Consider the following 25,986-nt stretch of genomic DNA (forward strand, 5'->3'; position numbering starts at 1 on the left):
ACCTCTCAACCACATAAGCATAGAACATGAATAATACATGACTTATTACCTAACAAAGGGTGAACGCTACAATGACTTCAAACAACACTCCAGCAAATATGGTATGTTTTATATATTATACTATACTCATTACATATTATTCAGAGCCAGGAGAGGGTAAGCTGGCACACTCTTTGTGTTTCACCATATGACAGACATGCATTTGCTTCTTTCCTTTTATCTAATTTTCTGTGTGCATGATCTGTCTCTTTTTATTATATATGTAATTCCATTGTATTTCCTTATTAGTTTTCACTCCTGCTGTCATTCAGATTGGTGTGTAAATGGTTGAAAGATGAAAAGTATTTTTTCTGTAAATAAACATAAATACTGGGAGGGCAGACAGTGGAATATGACAGTGTTTTCAAAAAATTATTAACGTAGTGGATAGAATTCTCTTTCTGTCACACAGGGCTAGAGCTTGGGGTCCTCAAATGAAACTGACTGGCAGTAGACTCAAGACTTCTGAAAATTATTTCTTTAAATGATAGGCAATTAGTTTACAGAATACATTACGTAAAGGATGCAATTCCATGCACTGACATGGGCACATAAATGACGTATTATAGTATACTCTTACAAGGTTGCGGCTCAAACATATTTTTTTAATGAGATAGATTTTTTTTCTTTTCTCCATACATTTCAAAACATTACTCACAGTTTTATGTTTTCTCGTGAAAACTGGCACACAATTAATGAGATACTTCTGCTAGGATAACATTATTCCCAAACAAGCTGGTTGCTTTGGAAAGCAGAGGATTGCTCTGAAAATGAACCACACTTTTGCCTTACTTTCACTTTTAAAAACTTTGAAATTCCTTCTTTCCTGCACCTTTCTTAATAATTTTCTAACACCTTAAAATGATAAGGTTTCAAACCTAGATAACTGAAATGGCTTTTTTCAAATAGATTAGATGCATTTAAGGGACCAAGTCCTCAGAGTCTCTCAGCTGTCATCAACTGTGAAGACATCTCTGTGTTAAGAGACATATTACCTCTGAATATCACTTTGAAAAGGAGGCATGAAAAAGGATGAGCGCACAACTCCCTTCGTGTCCTATTTATGGACTGCTAGACTTTCAACCATTAGATCACGGCCGGGATCTAATGGTTGTTCTGGGTATTTTGGGCTCTTTGGCCATGTTCTGAAGTTGTTCTTCCTAACGTTTCACCAGTCCCTGTGGCCAGCATCTTCAGAGGACAATGCTATGTGCTCTGATGCAGTTTGTTTGGGAGGTGAGTATTTATGGCTGTGAGATCAGCTTTTGTTCTTTTCAGGAGATGGGTGATTATGGTGATCAGTGTGTTTTTGTTGTGGGTGCATTGTTGTGATAAGGAGGAGAGATTATCTGTCACTGTGATTGATGGGTGTCATTAGCTGGTCTTTTGTGTGTAGTGATCACCGGTCCTTGAGGCTGGGTAGAATTCACTGACCTGTTGCAGGCTGTATTTTTCACTGCTGGGAGCCAACCTTTGTTGAGTTTTAAACTTTCTTCTTTTCTGCTGGTGTTTGTGGATTTCAGTGGCTTCCCTGTGCAGTCTAATGTAATGATTGCTGGTGTTGTCCAGTATTTCAGTATTCTGAAATAGAATTTCATGTCCAGCTTGTTTTAGGGCATGTTCAGCTACTGCAGATTTTTCCAGTTGTTTTAGGCTGCAGTGTCTCTCATGTTCTTTGATTCTGGTGTGGATGCTTCTTTTTGTGGTTCCAATATATACCTGTCCACAATTGCAAGATATCCAGTATACTCCTGCAATGGTGAGGGGGTCCCTTCTGTCCTTTGCTGAACATAACATTTGTTGTATTTTTGTGGTGGGCTTGAATACTGTTTGTAGGTTGTTGTTTTTCAAAAGTTTCCCCATGCGGTCCGTGACCCCTTTGATGTATGGCAGAAATACTTTATTTGTGGGTGGCTGTTTATCCTCTTCAGTTTGGTGTTGTTTTCTTGGTTTGATGGCTCTTGTGATTTCATTTTTTGAGTAGCCATTTGCCTGTAGGGCCCAATTCAGATGGTTGAGTTCGGTGCTGAGAAAGTTCAGTCAGTCTTTCTGCTGCCTTAATCTGCACCCAGCCACCTCCACTGCCTGTCATCACACCCTCACTGTCTTTCCCACTAATGCTGCTTAGCTGTGAGCTTTTCACACCCATCACTATTCAACTACTCACCTTCTGCCTCCTCCACTGTGACCGTTGGTCCAAAGAATCCCTTTCTCTCTCTATAACTGGCCTCTGGAGAAAAGGAATGAAATATTCGCAGACCAACCTCCCTCCGTCATGAGGGACAAAACACTGAACAGACCTGCTTAGCTTCAGCACATACATATGCCTGATATACCTTTAGACTAAGGCTTGTGACCAAACAATACAATCTTGTCATTTACATTTTTATGTCATCTTTCCTCCAGAACATGCAGGGAAGTTTGCTCATCACAACAATTTTGCTGGGGAGATCAATCTAAAAACATGTAACTTGATCATCTAGTATACACCATAACTGGTTCCCCATAAGGGGACTCAAGGCTAAATCCAATGAAGAATAACTAAAAGAACTAGGTATGTTTAGCTTAATGAAAAGAAGACTGAGGGGGACATGATAGCAGTCTTCTAATATCTGAAGAGTTGCCACATGGAAGAAGACATCAATTTATTCTCCATTGCGCCTGCAGGTAGGACAAGAACCAAAGGGTGGAAACTTGTCAGAGGAAGATACAACTTGGAAATAAGGAGGAATTTCCTGACGGCGAGAACCATTAAGTAGTGGAACAGCTTGCCTCCCAATGCTGTGGGTGCTAGAGGTTTTCAAGAAAAGCTTGGACAGCTATCTGTCTGGGATGTAATGAGGTCCAGGATGGTATGAAGTCTCCTGCCTTGGGCCCCCCCATCCCGACGTTCCAACCCTACAATGATTCTATGATTCTGTTCAATTAACCAAGCATGCATTTAAACCCACAGCCCAGCTCCCAACTACCAGTCCCAACTAGAGTAGATACACTGAATCAATGAGACATACATGCTGATTGACTGACCATTTAGCATTTGATTCAGTGTCTACTCTAGAATATAGACTAGCACTCTGATTCAGGCTTACATCCCCTCAGTCTAGGTCAATATTGGCTCTCTACATTTAAAGTCAACATTGTATTCATTTCTAACCCATTACACATCAGCCATTTCCCCTTAAGGCCTGTACTTTAATTTCTTACAAAGATCTGTACCTCATCACCTGAAGCTTCCCAAAGACAGCTACACATAGTGATCCCCGCCCACCCAAGGCCCCTCCATCCATCTGTGTCAGTATAAGCTAATGGCATCCTTATGTAGCTCGGCAACAATTGGGTGGAGTGTACACATACAACTACATAGAATGAGAAAGCCAATCTGCTCAGTCCCAATGTCTCAAGGGCACTAATAGCTAAAGCTCTGCTATATACCCCCCCATCCTTTGATGTTAGTGGATAGACAGCATATTTGAAGCACCAGCGAAGATCAGAATTACATATAACAATTACAATATTAAATGTGTAATAGGAGTATCTTTATACACCACTCTGGAAGCCTTTCTGGCTAAAGAGAGAAGTATAAAGGCTTTAGGTAAATGCATACATTCAGAATGGTTTCTTCACTTTGTAATACCACATTTTCTCCTTTGTATTTGCTACAAAGAAAGTTAAATCTGAAATACTGAGAATTAAATATTCATATTAAAAAGAAAAGGTACCAATTAGCACTTCACCTACGTAAAAAAAACATGGATCTAACAAAACACAACTTTTCTTCACTCTCTGAGGATGTAATCCAGTTAATATTACTCCAGTGCCAAAAGGTTTCTCTCAGTAGAACTGAAAATACCAAATTCTCCAAACCAACTCTTCCTACCCAGAAAAGATGGGGTGGGGGTGGGACATAGAGACTGCAAAGGGAGAGACAAAGGAAAAGTGCACAGGTGGAAGTTCACTCAGAAAATATCAGAAATATTCCCAAATCTTCTGATAACATTCCTGCCTACGCCAACCAAGGAAAATGCTGATATGCCAGGTGGATAGGTAGGGTTATTCTGTTTTTAGTCTCAATTATGTACTTACCTTCTTGAATTGAGATGGCTAGAGGACTTCTGCTAGAAGACTGCAAGAGCTTCTGATAGTTCTGTGCATTTTGGTCAAACAGTTGTACAAGAAGAGCACAAGTCTTTTCATATTCACATCTGCTGACTGTGCACAATTGTTCCAGCTGCTGAAATACTGTGGCTGTATCATCCAAGGGATCGTCCAAGCCATCTCTAGAGAACATATTCAAAAAGGAAAATCATTCTGGACAATGCAAAATGCACTGTGCATTATTCTTTGACCTTAATGAATGAACTCAAGCAGTTTGGATTAGTTCTTCAAGTCATTGCCTAAGAACTAGAAACTAATACCCAGCATAACAACTTTTCAGGAACACTCCTTTCAATATGAAACATTAGACAGATTATGGAAGTAAACAATGGCAACCCGTAGCTTTACTGTTACAATCTTCAAAACACAGCATGGGACATACTGCTATCTTAGATTGGAGCCAAATCAGTACTGTATTGTTATCATATTTGTATAAAAAAACAGAAATCAAGGCTGTTGCCATCACACAAGATAAATATAAATGCAAATGAGAGCATCATGTTTACAACAGTACAATGCAGTTCTACTCAGGAACACTGAGGAACACTGTTCTATGTTACCTTATAACCATGGGAACAGATTCCAGTCTAGAAGTAATATACGCCTTTGTGATTTCAGGGGCATATGTATCTAAGAGATGAGGTTCTGATGATTTCACAAAGGGCACTGACGCAACCATTCTCTGCCAAAGAGTTAGTAAATAATGTACACTGTTTGGTGCAAATTCCCAATGCTATAAAAAAACAATATGAGATTTTCATTAAAATATGCTTTAGCCCTATGACAACAATTAGAAACATTGTAATCTACACTACCTGTTTATGCTTCAGTTAGAATCAAGCCCTCATGCTGTTACATAATTTCATGCAAACATAGAGCCAAAGATCTCACAAAATATTACTCACAAACATAAGTTAACACAATCTATTTTTATACCTCCATCATAATTCAAGCAATGTACATTCCCACCCCTACTCTTTCAATAATAAGATCACAGAATGTTTCCACTATTGCCTTACCTGTAAGCTAGTGATAGTAAAACTAGCTATCAGTCTAATAACTTCGGGGTAATCTTTCACAACAACTAACTCCCCCAGTTGATAATTAGTCTTCAGTCGTGCCAAAAATCGACAGAATTCATGATAGTTTCCAGGGTCAGATAAACCCTAAACAACACACACAAAGGCAAACAATATGCATTATTAGCCTACTTGTCTAAGAGCACAAATACACATGATTCTACTTTTTAAATGGATAGTAAGTTATTCTGCACAACACTGACATTCAAGAATAAGCCATGTGTTCTGCAGTAGAATGGCACTTATAGGTTACGATTTAAGACAAAAGAAGGGAGTAACACCAGACTGCATATGCAACTCATCTGGAAAAATCAAATGTGAATTTTGAGGAGCAAACTGACAGGCAGGGCTGAGACAGAGGAGAAGAAAGATGTTCTCATGGTTAGCAATCAGGAAACAGGTAGTAGCAGTGCAGCAGCTGGTTGTCTCTTCGGGTGTGTAAACAGAAAAACTGTGGGGTTACATGTGCCAACTGATGTCAAAGCCAAAGAAAAGCAGTAGGGGCTGTTCATATTGCAAATGCTTCATTATCCCCAAAGCAACAGGACCCCAATGTGTTTCAATGTTAGTGTTCCTTCACTGGGGAAAACATTTTTAAAAGACAGATGTAAACAACTTGGCTGCCCCTTGTTAATGGCTGCGGTGGACCATGCAGTTGGAGGACAGGGGGAAGATACGGGGAAGGATGTTTTACACCTTTAGCAGTCCTTTAACCCTAATGTGGGCATGCTCTGTTAGAACTACACAATTTCAACTGTGCTGTGGAAGGAAGAAAAGAAAAGCCTTTTGTCTGCTGATCTAAAGCTATTCACAAACTGTTTCTCCCTCAGTCAATAGAGTCCAGCACAAGAAAAAAAATCAGAATTCATGCCTGCAGTCGTACTTTCTTTCTTTCTTTCTTTCTCTCTCTCTCTCTCTCTCTTTGGTTTTTTGTTTTGTTTTGGCAACAGAACACCAGACTAGAGCAGGTTGCCAACATACACATATAGTTGTTACAGTTCCATTTATCCCACCAAGTTAATTAGCGCATTGCACCTGGCAAGTCATATATGGCTCTGGCCAAGTTTCCCGCTAAGGTGCGCGACTGCGTGTGGAACTCTGCCTCCCTCCGCGCAGCTTTCCTCCTCCTCCATGGAATGATTATTTTCAGCCCCTTTGGTTTTGGTCATGGGGGGGGGGAGTTGCATACACACACATGGCAGAATCATGTGTGCAAGACAGAGGAGGAGCTTGGCGCGGTAGGGCTGAAAATTAAGAGGGTACATTGGCTCTGGCTGTGCCTGCATGAGTGTGTTTATTTCCAAACCAAGGACTGACTATCTATCTATCTATCTATCTATCTATCTATCTATCTATCTATCTATCTATCTATCTATCTATCTATCTATCTATCTATCTATCTATCTATCTATCTATCTATCTATCTATCTATCTATCTATTTATTTATTGGACTTATATACCGCCCCATAGCGCTACAAGCACTCTCCGGGCGGTTTACAATTTTTAATTATACAGGCTACACATTGCCCCCCCAGCAAGCTGGGTACTCATTTTACCGACCTCGGAAGGATGGAAGGCTGAGTCAACCTTGAGCCGGCTACCTGGGATTTGAACCCCAGGTCGTGAGCACAGTTTAAGCTGCAGTACAGCATTTTAACCACTGCGCCACAAGGCTCCTTATACTATACATTCATGCACCTATATGCCCTACTTAAAATAAAGCAGTATTTTAAAATCCTACCCTGCTTAAACAAAAAAATATAATGGACGCATGAAAGGAACATGTCTGGTGATTGGCTTCTTGGGCAATTTGTACATGAAACTAGTAACAAAAACTCTACCAAATGTCAGATGGATTATCAAATGCCAGCTATATTACTACTGACTATTCCTCAAAATTAACAATAAGACTTCTTAAGAAAAATGGAAATCATGTACAGTACCAAGAATCCATTTTGAAAAAATCCTGGCCATGCATACCTGAGGATTTTCAAGTATTCTTTTTACTCCTTTGATCAAGTTACCAAGATACTTGGCACGTTCTGGGTTGCTAAATAAGGATCGCCTTGTAGAAGCAAACTGAACTAAACAGGAAAGTGCCTAGAGAGGAAACAAGAATTTTTGAAAAATTAACATAAGAACACAAGTTCTCAGCTGTAGCAAATCAAAGGAGTTATTAATCTAACAACCTATTTCTTACAGTGACCCATCAAATGCCTTATAAAAATCCACAAGAACCTGAATGCCAAATGAATCCCCATGCTTCTGCTGACAAGCAGCTTGTTATACAGGGGGTCACTGGCTGGCATATAAAGCCATGATGGTCTGTAGCTACTGGTAGCCTTGTAGACCATGAATGTTCCTAATTCCCTTTTAAAGCCATTTAAAGAGGTGGCCACTGCCACATCGTGAAGAAGTTTGACAGACTGGACAGTCGCCATCTGAAGAACCCCAGTTTCCTCTAATTACTTGTTACACATCTCATATAATTTAATCCTTCATTATTATATTTATATACTTCTATCAGAGATAGCTGTCCACTGGCCTTCTCAAATCAGATGCCTTTATTCTAAGGTAAAAAAGACCCAAGTATTTATTTATGAGGATACAAAATGTTCCCTCTGGAAGCAGAAAAAAATTATAAAACCCCCTATGGTCCTCAAGATTACACAAATGCAAGAGTAGCCAATACCTTCATTAGACCACTAAAAATGTAAAAAGCCGAGCATGCTTTTGTGGATAAAATTCCATTTCTCTAGGCTTCTGCACCAATATTTATGGATAGTGGAAAGAAATTGTAAATAAAAGCCCCAAAGGCTCATGGCAGATGTCTGTGCCAGGTTTGCCTGAGGAAGCAGATTACCTACAAGCATTCCAGAAGCAACATCCTCTTTGCCGCTTACTTAGTCACATTTCTGTTAGCTGGAAACTATCAGTTAGTCTATTCATACAGAGATCACATTTAAAATACAGAAGTTGACATCAGCTTACATTAACCATTGTAAGAACACTGGGTAAGATGAATTAGAACATAGATACTTGAGGAATATCTCCCTAGTGGACACAGTGCAGAGATGGCTATAAGCATTCTGGCCCAACAAAAAACAAGTCTCCTGGCACAGTCAAGTCCTCATAATATGCCAAATAGGAAGTAGAGGATTATTATAATGTCCCCTGAGCAGACACAAATGATGTGACCAAATTACAAAGTTAGATCAGAAGCCTATTGCAACTGCTCCCTGATGTATATTATCCTTTCACAGTGTAACAATTGTGCAGTTGCAAGTATGGGAACACAAAGCCAAAACTGAACAGGGAAAGAGTCATGGTGAGTGAAGTATAAAAGAATGGGTGGTGGGGTTTTTTTAGAACCTTATCCACCATTACAAAACAAACAGGTACCCTTTTGCCATGGCTGTGACCTGGACAAATAAGGCAGCCATTCAAAATGCAATCATTTAACCGAAAGGATAGCCTCCAGCAGCACTGCTCCAAAAGTGGACACATGCCTACATACACACAACTTCAAGAATGTTTAAATACAGAGTAATGGCCCACTGCATCCAACACAAAGAAGAGATACTGTACACTGCAATATGAATCGACAAATCATACAAGATCTGCAGCATGGAATTATTGCATCTTACCAAAGCAATGGAAATCATGTACATACTATAGAGGCATGCAGGTTTGTTGTTTTTAGACTATAATTCCCAGAATTTCTCAGGCAGCACAGCCTCTGCCTGAGAAATTCTGACAGTTGTAATCCAAAAACACAAATCTACTTACCTCGGGTATATATGAGACCACAGGGAGAACGGAAGGGGTGAAGGTATGTTAGAGACACAGTAGAACACAAAGGCAACTCTTTGCTAAGCAGTCTATGTCCAAAGAAGCACTTCCTCTACCTCTCTAAACCAAAAGGAAAAAGAATGAAAAAATCCTCAACTCTGTAGCTGGCACAGGGAATGCAAAGGCAGAAAATAGAAAGCAAGAATGTCGCTATCATGACGGAGAAGGTAAAACTTGGCCAGATACACACCACAGCACAATGGCCTGTTGGCTCACACTTTTCTGTACATTTGTACTGCATGTAGCCAAAGGCAGGATTGGGGTGGGCTGATCTGTCACTATCGTCTGCAGGAGAACCTGTTGATACATTTATTAAAATGCTCCTGAGGTTATGCTGACTGGGCATATGGTGGCATTGTAGTGGTGATTCTATCAATACCACAGAACAGGCCTGTCCAACATGAAAGGTCTACTGATCACAACAGCAATTACGCAATTCATCTGTACGACTGCAGAGGGGCATGAATGAAATCTAAGGAAAAAAACGTATCTACTTATTATTTAGTTTCCTTCACTTAATATATGCTGACATCAAGACTTCTTTTTCCACTGAAAAATTATTAAAGACATACTTACCAACTGAGACAGCATGGGTGGTAGGGAATGATACAAATCAAAAAAGAGATCCAAAGTCTCTGGCTCTAGAAAGACTGAAAGGAAAAACAAAACAATGAAAGAGACAAATCCCTGTGTCAAACTGCCACAGAGACAGTAACCTTGAATGGCAGCACCAGCCTATTTAAAATGTGAACAAACATAACAGCCTGCTTCTTAGTAACAATGATAAAAACAAACATAAAACAAATTAGAAACAAAGAGATTGTGGTATTTTAAGGAATCTGTTCAACAAGCAACAGCCACTCAGTGGACAAATCAAATTTTACTCTTTTTTAGTTCATGCCTACCTTAAAAGGCTTCTATCAATATTCTACTAAAACTATGTCAAACATTTGCCAGTGATCCTTTTTTAATTGTTATACAGGTTACTTGAGAAGGGCAAGGAAATTGTTCCTATTCAGCAATATTTTAAGCAGTACCTTCAATTTCTACTCCTATTCCAGCTTTTTCTCCTTAATTGCCTCTTACACCAGGGACTATGATCCCATCTACTGAGCATTATGCTACAATCATGACAGCATCACAATGCCATAAAGCCAATCACATAGAGTTGTACAATGTCACAAAACTTATGAGAGCTGGGGGAGAAGTCCTCACCTCCAAAAGTAGATTACAGGTATGACATCATTCTACAAAGCACTCTCCCCTGCTTGCAAACTCCCATCAAGAGGAGTACAATTAAATGCTGTGAAGAGTTTATCTGTCCCTGCTCAGCACAGAATTCTATCCATACTTCCATTTCAGTGTTGTCTCTTGATTCAGCCTCTCCTCTGCTTTAACTATTTTCTCATGTGGTACATTCCATAGGAATGCTCAAGAAATAATAAGACTCAGTATACAGAAAGTTCTCATTTACAGACTATTTAAGATCTTCTAGAACAGATAAAAATCAATAGCTAACAGCTTTGTTTCTTTGCTTCACAATCCTGGCAGATTCCACTACACCAAGACAATGTAACTTGCTATTTAGCTACACCACAAGTGTATTCTTATTTGCAGAATGTTGCACAAAAGTATTCACATTTTATCTTGAAATAATTTACACCCTAAATTAATATAAAACCAATACAGAAAACTGCTAGTTAGTGGCATAGAGAAATCTCCCTTCAAACACTGATTTTAAATGAAATGCTGTTTCCAAACACTAGTGTTTCAGAAATCTCAAAAGGAACTTTTAAAAAGTTTTACAAAATGTTACATGTGGCAAAGAACCTGAAATGTATTCATCATAAAAACTTCACTGTACACAAGAACCAGATATGAGCAACATTGACAAGATGTGCCATCAATGAAACCAAATGTGTGTCCAAGATTTTTAAAGGAGTGTTAGGTCTCCAATCCATACAGACTTTGCCAAAACATATGGGGTTTGTCAAACTCCAGATGGCCCTCTGCCACAAGAGGCTTCTAAGCACATGGGAAGGAATCAGGGGGAGTCTCCACAAACTATCTCAGTAAGTAAACCAGACAATCCATGGCAGGTACTAATGGGCCAGAAGCCATCCATTTGATGAAGTGTGAATCAATTGATCAATGCTGGCATGAAATAGTACTGCAAAACAGAACAGATGCCAAATGGACAGCTTTCAGATCTCACAGCTCTCTGAGGACCTAACAAGTTTTCTAAACAGTCTACAGGACCATGCAACAGGTTCCCATATGTAACAGTTTTCACCACTTCTGCTAATCACTGATCGCAAATAACAGAAAGAAATAACTTGTAGGCTTGAAGGCCACATCTTCCTGGAGACCAGAAGTTACCCATGGCTACTCTATGTAAAACTTAAGAACCACAACAAAAGGACTGAACATGGTCAAGTCACTGCTCCTAGTCTTATCGAAGGGGAGATGAAGAACAGCATTCTGCTGAAGCACTCTCACTACCACTATGCTTGATTGATAAAATGCTGTTCAACTAATAGGAAAAATAAAGAAAACTTGTTCCAATAACATCTAATGGAAAGTCCTTCCCATTTTAGTATAATCACACACACCACATGCAAGATATTAAAAATATTAGCAGCAATTATTATCTTACTTGATCTCCAGCTTGTTGGAATCTGTACAGTGCATAGATCATCTGCAGATTCATCTGCTGAACTGCCAATGAAGTCATAGTTAAGACAATTGAGGACAAGTTTCAGAAGGTGCATGGCTAAGTTTTGTTGCTGTTGATCCTGAAGATTTAAAGGTTTTGCCAACATCTAAATCCAATCAAAGAAAGACAAATGTGTATTGTGAATTTCATATTACAACAAGAGTCAAACAACTTTCAAATTAATACTTAATGCAGCAATGTAAAAATGTACCTAACGGCAGTGTGCAGAGACAGAAAAAAGATCTCTGCTGCTTACCTGCTTTGCACCCACCAATTACTATGTTACTGTAAGGCTTCCATATTAAAGTATACGAATTTCAATTACTATAGAGTATAAATATTGTGCCACAAATACCTGTTTGTATCAAGCTATGCAATTCTCTCAGTTAAGCTGGAACTACAGTGGTGCCCCGCAAGACGACGACCTCGCAAAATGACGAATCCACATGACACTGAGGTTTTGCGATCGCTATAGCGATTCACAAAACAGTGATTCTAATGGGCGATTTTCTCTGGATGATGTTTGGGTCCCTGCTTCGCAAACTGTTTCTCGCAAGACGATTTTTACATGGATTGGCGCTTCGCAAAACGGGTGTTTTCAGGACCAATGCTTCGCAGGACAGCCATTTTAACAGCTGATCAGTGCTTCACAGAATGGCTTCCCTCTGAGTGATCTTCGCAAGACGATGACGATTTTCCCCCATTGGAACACATTAAACGGGTTTCAATGCATTCCAATGGGGAAACAGTTTTCACAAGACGATGTTTTCACAAGACAGCAATTTCTATGGAACGGATTATCATTGTCATGCGGGGCACCACTGTACAGTGGGAGGTTGGTACAACTGTAATGTCATAGATCAAGGTAAAGATTCCCCTTGACATGTACCTTGTTCCTCCCACAATCCTCTAGTGCACAGTCCTCTAGTGCACTAAAGGATTGTGCACTAGAGGATTGTGGGAAGAACACCTAGCTAATGCTAGGTGTTCCGCCCACAATTAGCATATGCTAATACCTTATGCTAATACCTGTGCACTAGAGGATTGTGGGAGGAACACTTAGCCCCTGATGGGGGTCCCGCAGGGCACCCCAAAACACTGAGGAGCTCTCTTGGCCTCTGGCAGGACTGGGACTGTGCAGCCCTGTACTGAGTGGGAGGTGCAGCTAGGGGGTCACCATGACTTAGGGGGTTAGGGGACAGAATGGGATAGGAGATGCAAGGGCAATTCCAATTTATGCCTTGCAGGGGAAATACCATGTCATAAAAATGGTTTTCGCAGGGAGAGGCTCATCCACTGCACTTGGGGTATGCTGCTGATCCCTGTGATTTCCCCAAATGTGGGGAACTCAGCTGTATAATTTATGTTAATGCGAAGATTACATTTATGATTTCCCTGGTTTTTTTATAATCACTTTACCCTTTGGTTTCTGGCTATTTTCACCACTCTCTATCATTTAAATTTGCAACCACAGTCCCATTGGCAATGCTTTGCAAGATGGTTCCCCCCCATTGGAACACATTAATTATCTAAGACCTACTTTTTTATCCCAAAAAAGTGGGGGAGAAAGTGTATCCTGGTGTTTTTCCAAGAGGCAGACCCTGGAAAGCTAGCAACATACACTTTTTTGGGATAAAAAAGTAGGTCTTAGGTAATTAATGTGTTCCAATTGGGAGGGAAACTGTCTTGTGAAACATGGTTTGGAAAAGAAAAAAACTGTCTTGCGAGCCAAGGACCTAAACATCGTTCAGCAAAAATTGCCCATAGGAATAATCATTTTGGGAAGCACAACATTGCTCAAAAAAAGTTACCGTCTACCGAATTCATCGTTTTGCGAGGCAATCGTCTTGTGAGGCACCACTGTAGTTGCATATTAATCTTGCACAAATATAGATATACTTATAAGCCACCTTTAGTACTAAAGGCAAATAAAATCTGCTCTGGAAATACTGAAAAATCATAATTTTATAAACAGACTACTGTTTAACCTACCTCTTTCAGCAATGAGCATGCCAGCATCAAAATGTCTTTTAAAGTTGTATCACGGAATGAGGTAGCTATTTTACGATGCTTTGAGGAAGGTCTAGTATAGTCAACCTTTAAAAGATGGGAACAAATGCAATGTAATTTGGATTTATTAATGCCCATTTCTAGCTGGTGAACTAGTAGACAAAACTGACTATGCAACAGCAGGCTGCCATCTTATCATTTAACGTTTATGCTCTTCACTTCTCTTCATATGCTGCCTTTCTCCTTACAGGGGACTTAAGTGAGCTCACAATCAATTAACACTCTTTCATGTGTTCTTAACTTTACTTCTCTCCACTTTATATTCTACTGTACTGGTAGGTACCTGAGATATTAATACTATGTATAGTTGGATTTCACTGTCCAGAATTCTGTTGATGATTTACATATGTGTAAGTAAAATCATGCCAGTTGCAGTGGCACATTTCCACTAATTAACAAATCTCAAACAATAATACTCAAATACTTTGAAATATTGCATCAATATACAGGTTTGCTTCAGAAGATGTGTGGTTTATCTACGTCCTTTATAAAACCAGCAGAGACATTTCTAGCTTTAAAATAGAGTTATGAAAGCATATTTCAATTATTCAAATGAACTTAATGATTTAATACAAAGTCTGACTGATTTGATGGAATTTAGAACTTCAGCTTAACTCAGTAGCTCAATGATATGGAAAAAAGGCATAGGAAAGATCAAGGATAATTCTTCCTTTGCTGTAATGATTGGAAACAGAAGCAGAAATGCATTTTTTTAAAATCATAGTTTTTTTCACAATATACTTTCAAAAAATTTTAGTGGATTCATCATGCCCCTAGGAACCTCTGTGACAGCTTTCTCTACTAAAGAAAACAACCAGCAACAATTTACTGAGAATGTGAATATTCACCATATCCAAAAGAATGGCACTAGCTGTGTATCATCCAAATGGAAAATCAATCAAGAGCTATGCCACACACTGGCCAATATCTTTCTTGTTCATGCCAGTGTAACACAAAGTTATGCCAGCATAACAAGGAACTGTGCATGTGCTTGCACTATCAGTCGTATATCCACAGCACAACTGACTGTACAGTGGTGCTTAGGGGATCACACTTTCATCTCAGCTGTTGTGAGGCTACTGTGAGCACAACCTCAAGTTGTGTGAGAGTAGTTGTGCAACAAGATTTTGACAAGGACACAACAAAATTTAGAAATTCCAATAAGATGGATACTTGCAAATGTTCTCATTTACAACAAAACAGGTTCCTTAACACATGGAGAAATTCCATTCCAAAAACAATCTATGAAAGTTTATTCACTTCTCTATGACAACATCAGGATTAGCCAAAAAAAAGGAAAAAAAGAAGAACAGTGCAGGAAAACCTTCATCACTTGATTTGACAGACTGCATAAAATTCTCTTCATAGCTGTGGCATACCTATCAACTTGCACATCCTCTTTAAAAGCTTCCTCCCTAAGCAATATTGAATGGCTGGACAGAGAGGGTCAATTAAATTATTAAAAAGCAGAGGAGAAGGTAGTCACCAAGAATAGCAAGCTGATTTTCACCATCCACTTCAAATTATCAGAACAAGTTCTAAAGATTAGACAATTTCCCTCACTCAGTAGGTGATGTTGCAATCTATTTTGAGGCTTCAGGACATAGATGTTTCCTTTCCTCAGCCACTTATTACAGCTTAGATTCCCAATACTCAACCTTTCTCCCTTATTCCCTCCCCATATACGTACCAACAAGATACACTGACAATTCTCAGGCAACCTTAAAAAGTAATTCAGAGAGGAAAGAAGTGTACTTACAAAGTTCATTTCCTGAGTCAGTTCTGAAAGAATCATTACTCCTATTATGCAGTGGTCCACAGTTCCCTGTAACACAGAGATGGAGAAATGTTAATTTTCCAGCACGAATTTTTAGGATGTATTTGAAGATGGAAAAAAAGTTGTATTCTGATATCCTGAGACTAGTTTTCTGTTTCCCAACAGAGAAATATAAAACATTTGCATTTTTAAAGAAATGGCACAGTTATCTTTCTGAATTGATGTATGCCACTTTCAGCACAAGTGAGATCAGAGGACAAGGCCCTAAATCCATCTGTTAGCCTCAAACTGAGGAGTTTCATTAGATCAATGAGAATTTGGTAAGTCAATATTAGTTTGAACGTTAGTTTGGGAGGTATCAGAAAAGCATACCCCTAAATTGAAAGGCTTATAATAGGGATAATGTTTAGACATAGATTTCCAGCAGTAACCTACTAGCATCAAAATGTCTTTTTAAACATTAAGATGGAATGACATAACTTTTCTGCGATGCTCTGAAGAAGGTTCAGAACCAGCTGAACTAAAAAGGGCAGAAAACTGCAAGGGAATGATAGCTGATCAATAACATGAGGATAAGCATTTTTAAAATATCAATTCAATCCATTCTTAGTTTTAAAAAAGACTATGACAGAACAGCAACTATCCTGTATTGGCAGCTGTCTCTTTTGTCAGACAATGACTAATGAGATTATACCTGTACACCTTTCACCTATGGAAAGAACAATATACATATTTTTAAAGAGCCTGTTCAAAAATGCAGATAACTAGCTTTTATCTAATATACCAGCAACTACGACTTTGGACATGTTGGATATCTGTACTTTTATAAGGGTCTGGGGAAAATATTCAAGCATGACTATCACTTCCAAAAGAACTATTGTAATTTTTTTTTAAATCAGCACAGCCTTTTACAAACGGAGACTTAGGATGTGATTACATTGCAAAATACTCCTCCAATTAAGTTTAGCACAATGCAAATTGATTCAGAATTTCCTGACTACATGATGTTATTGTAAGGGTGGGGAAAACCTACATTTTTCTTCAAGGACCTATTTCTCTCTCTTTTGTGTGTGTGTATTTTTGTGTTTTGTTTTTTGTTACATGAACAGCCATGTCGTATTCTTTGTGCAGGGACACTCCCCATACGCATCTTGGTGATGTGTTTGAGGTACTGCAGGGAGCTGTCCCACTGAGCGATCAGAAATCATGTCTGCTGTCCAAACTGTTTCCCTTTTTAAGCAAGCCTTCCCTCCATCCACTGTCTGAATTTTTGTTTCTTATGTTTCTTCCATCTTGGATCATTGTGTTTCTTAGTAATACACTGTCATTTTAAACTGTCATTTTAACAACATATGCTATGTTGTTACCCGCCCAGAGTAGTCTATATCAGTGGTCTCCAACCTTGGGCCTCCAGATGTTCATGGACTACATCTCCCAGAAGCCTTTACCACCACCTCTGCTGGCCAGGATTTCTGGGAGTTGAAGTCCAAGAATATCTGGAGGCCCAAGGTTGAGGACCATTGGCCTATATGACTAGATGGGCAGGCTATAAATGTAATAAATAAATAAATAAATAATTTTTAAAAAAAACATAGCACTGCATCACACAGGCACTGGAGTCTTTCTATCTACAACACTAAAGCAGGGTTATGCCACTTGGAACAGAAAAAGCAGAAAAAACTAACTTCAACTAAGATGATTATGGACAAGGACAGAATGCAGGCAGAGTCAGGACAGACCCATGAGTTGACCAAAGTGCCAAACCCAGGTCTATTTAAGGCCATCTACAGAGTGGTGTAGTTTCCTAAATTGAATCAACCTGGTTCAACTGAGGCTGCACCATGATAATGGGGACAGTGACACAAAGAGCATGAAACATCAATAAATAATACCCGAACACAACTCTCAGATTATTTGGGCAATGCACCAACTAAGAGAGTTGCACCCTTATAATGCTTACAAAAGAAACTCAATTCTCATTTTATAACCACTTTCATGCCATTATTTATACCTATGATGTTACAACAGCTCACAAGACTAACCATCTGAAACTATGTCTGATACTGAAAAGCCTTCTTCTAAAGTTACTAAAGAATATTTTGCAGCTTCAAATTTCCCTCAGAGAGGGGAGTGGGTGGAATTTTCATCCATCAAGTCTGTTTCTTCCCTGCCGTCATAATTTTACCTCTATTATTTATGCTTGAAACAAACTAAATAAGCTACTAAGATCAATAACCTTTGTCCAAAAAACAAACAAACAAAAACAAAACAGATAGTTTTGGGTTAAAGCATATGGACTATCCAAAGATCAGAAATGCTGAACAAAATTTTTCATGCTAACAAATACAACACACAACCAGAAAAGTATTTCCTCTCCTGAGAGGGAAGAACAAGGGGGAAACAGACTCCTTACTGCAGCTCTACATAGAGCAACCCGATGCCTTTTAAGAGGAACCAGCTGCAGCAGCAAGTAAACGCATCTGTTCTCTATGAAGGGGCAGGTGAGAGTTCGTGGAAAATGCAGGTCCGTATTGGGAGACGGAAACTGTATACATGGACCATGTAGAGAGAAGGTGAATTTTTCTAGCATTATAATCACACCAAGCTGTCTCACATTGAATTCCATCACTGGTCCACTCCACCCAAAGTCACCTATTTTAACCAGAAGTAGCTTTTTAGAGCCGCAAACTCTTATACTGCTGGAATAGCTCGCAGATTCACTGCTTCACCAGATGAGACAAATACAATTATTAATTTATACTAGGCTTTTAAAAAACTTAAATAATGATCCCAATGTGAAGGTGGTCAGAGGGTCAGTGAACTGTGTTGCTGACGCCTTGTCAAGAAGACCTGAAGAATGAAGACGGCGAAAGAAACATGGACTATGTATATATATTGATGACAAAAAGTTAAATGTACCTGTTTTTTGAACTTGGTTTGTATGAATAAAGGTAAATTGATGTAATGTATATGGTAAATGTTTAAATGCCTAATTGCTATGGTTAACTTAGAATGTAAGTATAAGTAAGTATGATATGGTATGTATAACTGTTGTTGTGTGTTTTATCCAGGTTGTTTTTTGGGAAAAAGCACCTTAGCTTTCCCCCTACAAAACAACTTATAAAGAGGGGAGGTGTTACATACAGCACTGATGTTACCTGTCTGTCATGGGTTTGGAGAGAAAGTTCCATCCTATGGGGAGTGGAAGGCGGGACATCAGGAGGAGGGGCTGTACTGTATATATATGTGAAGCCTGTGTGGTGAAGTTTAGAAGACGCTGGGATGTGACGAAGCAGCAGCTGGGAAGAAGAAGCTGGTGTGGGAGTCTGTGTGTCAGACAGGGTACTACTGTGTGTCAGAGTACCAACCTGATAGGTTCAGGTGTCTGTATGGTTAGCCAGAACTTGTGTGTTTTATCCAGGTTGTTTTTTTGGGAAAAAGCACCTTAGCTTTCCCCCTACAAAACAACTTATAAAGAGGGGAGGTGTTACATACAGCACTGATGTTACCTGTCTGTCATGGGTTTGGAGGGAAAGTTCCATCCTATGGGGAGTGGAAGGCGGGACATCAGGAGGAGGGGCTGTACTGTATATATATGTGATGCGTGTGAGGAGAAGCTGGAGGAAAAGCTGAGAGAAGAAGCTTAAGTGGGAGTCTGTGTGTCAGACAGGGTACTACTGTGTGTCAGTCAGTACCAACCTGATAGGTTCAGGTGTCTGTATGGTTAGCCAGAACTGATAGGTTCAGGGTCTGTGCTTCAAGTTAAGTGTTCTGTGTGAACCAAACTGTGTGTATGTATGATTGAGACTAAGCCACGTTACTGTATCTTATTCACCTGATCATTTTATTTTCCCTGTGTGTTGTTTAAATAAACCTTATTCCTTTATTTGTTAAAAATCCATCCCTGGTCTGTGTGACTTCTTATAGGGAATGGTTGGTGGCAGCTTAGTGAAACACTCCTTCTCCACGGTTGCCAAATGTCTCTCACCTTTTTGAAGTTTCCTACTCAGGTAGGACACTGGATGCTGGTCACCATTCTCATCCTCCTGGCACAGAACTGCTCCTACCCCGCTGTTAGACGCATCGGTGTAGATGATGAACTCCCGGTCGAAGTCTGGAGCACGCAGGACTGGATAGTTGATGAGCGCCTGCTTCAACCTCTGGAACGCCTCCTCACAGTCGCTGGTCCACGGGATGCGGTCATCAGCCTTCTTCCTCGTCAGATCGGTCAGCGGAGCCGCAATCTCGCTAAACCTCGGGATGAACTTTCTGTAGTAGCCCACCAACCCAAGAAATGATTTGACTTTTTTCTTGGTGTTGGGTCTGGGCCAATCATGAACAGCTTCTATTTTGGCCTCTAGGGGTTTTATCACTCCTCCCCCTACTATGTGACCCAAGCACTTTACTTCTGGGCTACCCAGCTGCAGTTTGTTTTCTTTGCAGAGCCTAGGCCAAAGCACTCCCTCCCCTGGGTTAAAGCGCCTCTCCCTGCCTTCCTGGTCATCCCAAGCTTTCTTTCTGACCTTTTGAGCTTGCAGGGTCTCTGCTGCTAGCTCTAGGTTTCTCTTTAGGTCCTTCCTTAAAGAGTCTATATATGTCACAACGTCTTGTGGGTCATCCTGGGTGATCTGCTCCCAATTTTGTTTGATTACATCAAGGGGCCCTTTCACCCTTCTCCCAAATAAAAGTTCAAATGGACTGAACCCGGTACTGGCTTGTGGCACTGATCGATACGCAAACAAAAGGGATTGCAGCTTCTGGTCCCAATTGTTTGGATTCTCTGCCAAGTAAGCCCTAATCATGCGCATTAGAGTCCCATTGAACTTCTCAGTTAACCCATTACTTTCAGGATGATAGGCAGTAGTTTCCTTGTGCTTAATTCCACAGATTTGCCATAAGCGTTTCATGAGCTTTGATGTGAATGATGCTCCCAAATCTGTGATTATTTCTGAGGCAAATCCCATCCTGGACATATACCCCACCAAGGCATCTGCCACTGTGTTAGTTTCAATGTTAGTCAAGGGTATGGCTTCAGGGTACCTCGTGGCATGGTCCACAATGGTGAGAATGAACCTGTTCCCCCTCTTTGTGGCCTTGGGCAAAGGTCCCACAATATCCACCCCTATGCATTTGAACGGAGTGTCAATCACAGGCAAAGGGCACAACTTTGCTTTGGTCCTGTCGCGGCTATTCCCCTGCCTTTGACACACATCACATGGTTTACAGAACTCCCTGATCTGCCTCCCTCTGTCAGGCCAGTAAAAATTCTGTGTGATTCTCTGCTGTGTTTTGTTCACCCCTAAGTGCGCAGCAAACATGTCAGAGTGCCCCCTTTGTAAGATCATGGGGCGATACTTTTCAGGCACCACTAGCTGACTTCTGATCCCATCTCCCCCTTTTGAGATATTCCTCAGGGTCTCTCTATACAAAATCCCCTTTTTCTCCAGAAATCTCACTGGGGTTTCAGGTGTTAGCTGGGCGTCAGTCACCTGTTCAAAACACTTTTGGAGAGTGGCGTCTGCCTTTTGCTCTTGTCCAAATCTGCTGTCTGTGGTTAAGGTTTCCACCACAGCTTCTGAACTCCCCTCTGCTTCCGTCTCTGGCTCATCATTACCCCCCTGAACTGTCCCCGTGGTGGCTTGTGAACGTGTAATCACTAGCACCCTTTTCACATGTTCAGCCAGGTCATTTCCCACGAGCACGGCTGCTGGCAGAGTCGATGAAATCGCTAGCCGCCAAACTCCCCTCCAGCCTTGAAAGTTCACAGGTACCTCCGCGACTGGCAGTGAGATTACCTGCCCCTCAATCCCTGCCACCTTCATGCTCTCATTTGGGATCACATATTCCCTAGGAATAATATCTGGATGGCACAGGGTCACCTGAGAACAAGTGTCCCGCAGCCCCCGATACTGACGGTCAAGTATTCCTACGTCCACCCCTGCTGTCTCAAACAACTGAGAATCTGTTCTCACCAGCAGGCAGCGCCTGACCTCTACAAGAGGACCATTTTCCTCAGCCTGATCAGCAGATGTAGCTGTTCCAGATTGAGTAGCCATGGCAACAGGCTCCCTCAGTGACAATGAGCCTTGCTCTTTCTGGACACAGAACACAGCTTTTGGCTTGGTTCCACTCGAATCTTGAGGCACAATTCCTTTTAGCTGCTTTAATTTCTCACACTCTGAGATTAGATGGCCCTTTCCCTGACAGAAATAACATTTTCTGCTATATTTTGAGTCTTTCTCATCTTGTTTTGGTTTTCCCTCCAAAATCTGAGGTCTTGGTTTTATGTCTGAGGGCTTCCCTTCACCATGGGCCCCTCCCCCTTGCTGGCTTTTCCCTGGTCCCTGAGAGTACTTGCTGTAGGTTTCTTTGGGTTTACCTACAGATTTCTCCTCACCTAAGGGCTTTCTTATCTGGTAAATAAAATCTGCGATCTCTGCTGCTTCGGCCACAGATTTTGGTTTCCTTTCCCTCACCTGGAATTTCAGTTCCCCATGCAGGACTGAATAGAACTGTTCCAGCGCTATTAAGTCTTTGAGCTGCTGAAAGGTCTCTGTCCCCTCCTGAGATAGCCATTTCTCTAGCAGCCTCACCAATTGAGCCCCCACTTGGGTAAAAGTCTGCTCTGGTTTCTTTGTGAGGGACCTGAATCTTTGCCTCAGCTGTTCCGCATTTATCCCATGTCTTGCAAACACCAGTTTTTTAAACTCTGCAAAATCTCTCATCAGTTCCTGTGGCATCTCTGAATAAACCTCAGCCAGGCTACCACTGATTAAAGATCGCATGATGGTCATCTTCTCAGTTTCCCTCACTGAGAAGTCCACAAACGCTCTTTCCACTAAGGAAAAGAACACCTCAGGACAATCTCCCTTGTGGTACACAGGGAATTTCTTCAGGTCAGCCTTAGACAATTGGCCTCCCTCAGAATCCCTATTGTTATTATTGTTCTGGTTCATCATTTCCAATTTTCTTAATTCAAACGCCATCCTTTCTTTTTCCAGAGCAATTTTCTCTCTCTCTAACCTTTCCTCCTTTTCCATTCTCTCTCTCTCTAATTCAAATTGCCGTTGTTTCTCTCTTTCCCTTTCCTCCATTTCAAATTGCCTTTCTCTTTCCTCCCTTCTTTCTCTCTCTAATCTTTCCTCCACTTCAAATTGCCTCATCCTCAGTTCATGCTGTTGGGCTATGAGCAATTTTCTGAGTTCTGGGTTCTGCTCTCCTGTGCTGTCACCCTGCACTGAGCCAAATTCATCCTCAGAACCTTGGTCTACCTGAGGGTCTTTCACTTCACCCATTTCTGCCATCTGGCTTCGAGTCAAGGGCATAATCCCCCCTCAGAACAGGCTGCTTTAAAAAGTCAAGCCTCAAAATAAAACGACCACTTTTTTTTTTCTTTTGCCTCAGAACCAGCTTTCCCTATAGATTGCTGCTGTCCTTCAGCACTATTTGCAACTGTAGCGAGTTAGAGTCTACCCCCCTCTGCTGGGCCTCTCAGCAGGCAGGCTAGATCACTGCTGTTTCACAGTTTTGCCTCAGCTTTTTTCCCGCCAAAAACAGGCTGCCTCAGAGCACCCTAATCTAGTCTCCCCAGTTGGCACGTTCTTCCACTAGCGCACCTCCCCGTGAGGTACACCTAGAAGATTACCTACGCGCCTCAGATTGTCCCTGACTAGACCCTCCTTGCTCTGGGCACACTTGCCAAGGCTTTGCTGGACTGCTGGACAACTGGACCAGTCGTATCCCACACTCCAGACTTCGACCGGGAGTTCATCATCTACACCGATGCGTCTAACAGCGGGGTAGGAGCAGTTCTGTGCCAGGAGGATGAGAATGGTGACCAGCATCCAGTGTCCTACCTGAGTAGGAAACTTCAAAAAGGTGAGAGACATTTGGCAACCGTGGAGAAGGAGTGTTTGGCCATAGTCTACGCGATCCAGAAGGCCAAGCCTTACATCTGGGGAAGACATTTTGTTCTGTGCACTGACCATTCACCACTGCAATGGTTAAAGACAATGAAAACCCACAATAGCAAACTTATGAGGTGGGCTTTAAACCTGCAGGACTATGACTTTGAAGTGAAGGTGGTCAGAGAGTCAGTGAACTGTGTTGCTGACGCCTTGTCAAGAAGACCTGAAGAATGAAGACGGCGAAGGAAACATGGACTATGTATATATATTGATGACAAAAAGTTAAATGTACCTGTTTTTTGAACTTGGTTTGTATGAATAAAGGTAAATTGATGTAATGTATATGGTAAATGTTTAAATGCCTAATTGCTATGGTTAACTTAGAATGTAAGTATAAGTATGATATGGTATGTATAACTGTTGTTGTGTGTTTTATCCAGGTTGTTTTTTGGGAAAAAGCACCTTAGCTTTCCCCCTACAAAACAACTTATAAAGAGGGGAGGTGTTACATACAGCACTGATGTTACCTGTCTGTCATGGGTTTGGAGGGAAAGTTCCATCCTATGGGGAGTGGAAGGCGGGACATCAGGAGGAGGGGCTGTACTGTATATATATGTGGAGCGTGTGTGGAGACGCGGAGGAGACAAAGCAGCAGCTGGGAAGAAGAAGCTGGTGTGGGAGTCTGTGTGTCAGACAGGGTACTACTGTGTGTCAGAGTACCAACCTGATAGGTTCAGGTGTCTGTTGGTTAGCCAGAACTGATAGGTTCAGGGTCTGTGCTTCAAGTTAAGGGTTCTGTGTGAACCAAACTGTATGCATGTATGAATGAGAATAAGCCACGTTACTTTATCTTATTCACCTGATCATTTTATTTTCCCTGTGTGTTGTATTTAAATAAACCTTATTCTTTTATTTGTTAAAAATCCATCCCTGGTCTGTGTGACTTCTTATAGGGAATACAGCACTGATGTTACCTGTCTGTCATGGGTTTGGAGGGAAAGTTCCATCCTATGGGGAGTGGAAGGCGGGACATCAGGAGGAGGGGCTGTACTGTATATATATGTGAAGCCTGTGTGGTGAAGAGGAGACGCTGGGATGTGACGAAGCAGCAGCTGGGAAGAAGAAGCTGGTGTGGGAGTCTGTGTGTCAGACAGGGTACTACTGTGTGTCAGAGTACCAACCTGATAGGTTCAGGTGTCTGTTGGTTAGCCAGAACTGATAGGTTCAGGGTCTGTGCTTCAAGTTAAGGGTTCTGTGTGAACCAAACTGTATGCATGTATGAATGAGACTAAGCCACGTTACTATATCTTATTCACATAATCATTTTATTTTCCCTGTGTGTTGTTTTAAATAAACCTTATTCTTTTATTGGTTGAAAATCCATCCCTGGTCTGTGTGACTTCTTATAGGGAATGGTTGGTGGCAGCTCAGTTAACGTGTGGCAGATCCCAGTAGGTCTGGGTTTGTCACATTGATTGGTGTCCAGCGTGTGGGATACGACTGGTCCAGTTGTCCAGTGGTCCAGCAAAGCCTTGGCAAGTGTGCCCAGAGCAAGGGGGGTCTAGTCAGGGACAATCTGAGGCGCGTAGGTAATCTTCTAGGTGTACCTCACGGGGAGGTGCGCTAGTAGAAGAACGTGCCAACTGGGGAGACTAGATTAGGGTGCTCTGAGGCAGCCTGTTTTTGGCGGGAAAAAAGCTGAGGCAAAACTCTATAGTAACAGTGATTTAGCCTGCCTGCTGAGAGGCCGAGCAGAGGGGGGTAGACTCTAGCTTGCAACTGTTGCAAGTAGTGCTGAAGGACAGCAGCAATCTATAGGGAAAGCTGGTTCTGAGGCAAAAGAGAAAAAAAAAAGTGGTCGTTTTATTTTGAGGCTTGACTTTTTAAAGCAGCCTGTTCTGGGGGGGGGATTATGCCCTTGACTCGAAGCCAAATGGCAGAAATGGGTGAAGTGAAAGACCCCCAGGTAGACCAAGGTTCTGAGGATGAATTTGGCTCAGTGCAGGGTGACAGCACAGGAGAGCAGAACCCAGAACTCAGAAAGATACTCCTAGCCCAACAGCATGAACTGAGGGTGAGGGAAATGGAGGAAAGGGAAAGAGAGAAACAAAGGCAATTTGAAATAGAGAGATTGGAAAGAGAAGAAAGATTAGAGAGAGAGAAAATTGCTCTGGAAAAAGAAAGGATGGCGTATGAGTTAAGAAAACTGGAAATGATGAACCAGAACAATAATAACAATAGGGATTCTGAGGGAGGCCAATTGTCTAAAGCTGACCTGAAGAAATTCCCTGTGTACCACAAGGGAGATTGTCCTGAGGTGTTCTTTTCCTTAGTGGAAAGAGCGTTTGTGGACTTCTCAGTGAGGGAAACTGAGAAGATGACCATCATGC

At 41.2% G+C, this 25,986-nt stretch overlaps 1 protein-coding gene and 1 non-coding gene across 2 annotated transcripts in view; one reads left to right on the plus strand and one right to left on the minus strand.

The window, feature by feature from the left end:
• RANBP17 (RAN binding protein 17) overlaps positions 1-25,986 on the minus strand; it is a 308,485-nt gene that overhangs the window by 259,096 nt on the left and 23,403 nt on the right. The window contains exons 5-12 of the mRNA XM_073002881.2: positions 15,672-15,737; positions 13,835-13,939; positions 11,783-11,948; positions 9,703-9,776; positions 7,255-7,374; positions 5,214-5,360; positions 4,755-4,927; positions 4,123-4,316 (exon numbers count right to left, since the gene is read on the minus strand). Coding sequence (XP_072858982.2) covers positions 4,123-4,316; positions 4,755-4,927; positions 5,214-5,360; positions 7,255-7,374; positions 9,703-9,776; positions 11,783-11,948; positions 13,835-13,939; positions 15,672-15,737 — 1,045 coding nt within the window. The remainder of the gene's footprint in view (positions 1-4,122; positions 4,317-4,754; positions 4,928-5,213; positions 5,361-7,254; positions 7,375-9,702; positions 9,777-11,782; positions 11,949-13,834; positions 13,940-15,671; positions 15,738-25,986) is intronic.
• On the plus strand, positions 13,075-13,239 carry LOC140703473 (U1 spliceosomal RNA). The gene has a single exon (XR_012082850.2). It is a non-coding gene; the product is annotated as a U1 spliceosomal RNA (small nuclear RNA).

This window comes from Pogona vitticeps, chromosome 1, assembly GCF_051106095.1.
Source record: "Pogona vitticeps strain Pit_001003342236 chromosome 1, PviZW2.1, whole genome shotgun sequence".
Taxonomy (NCBI): domain Eukaryota; kingdom Metazoa; phylum Chordata; class Lepidosauria; order Squamata; family Agamidae; genus Pogona; species Pogona vitticeps.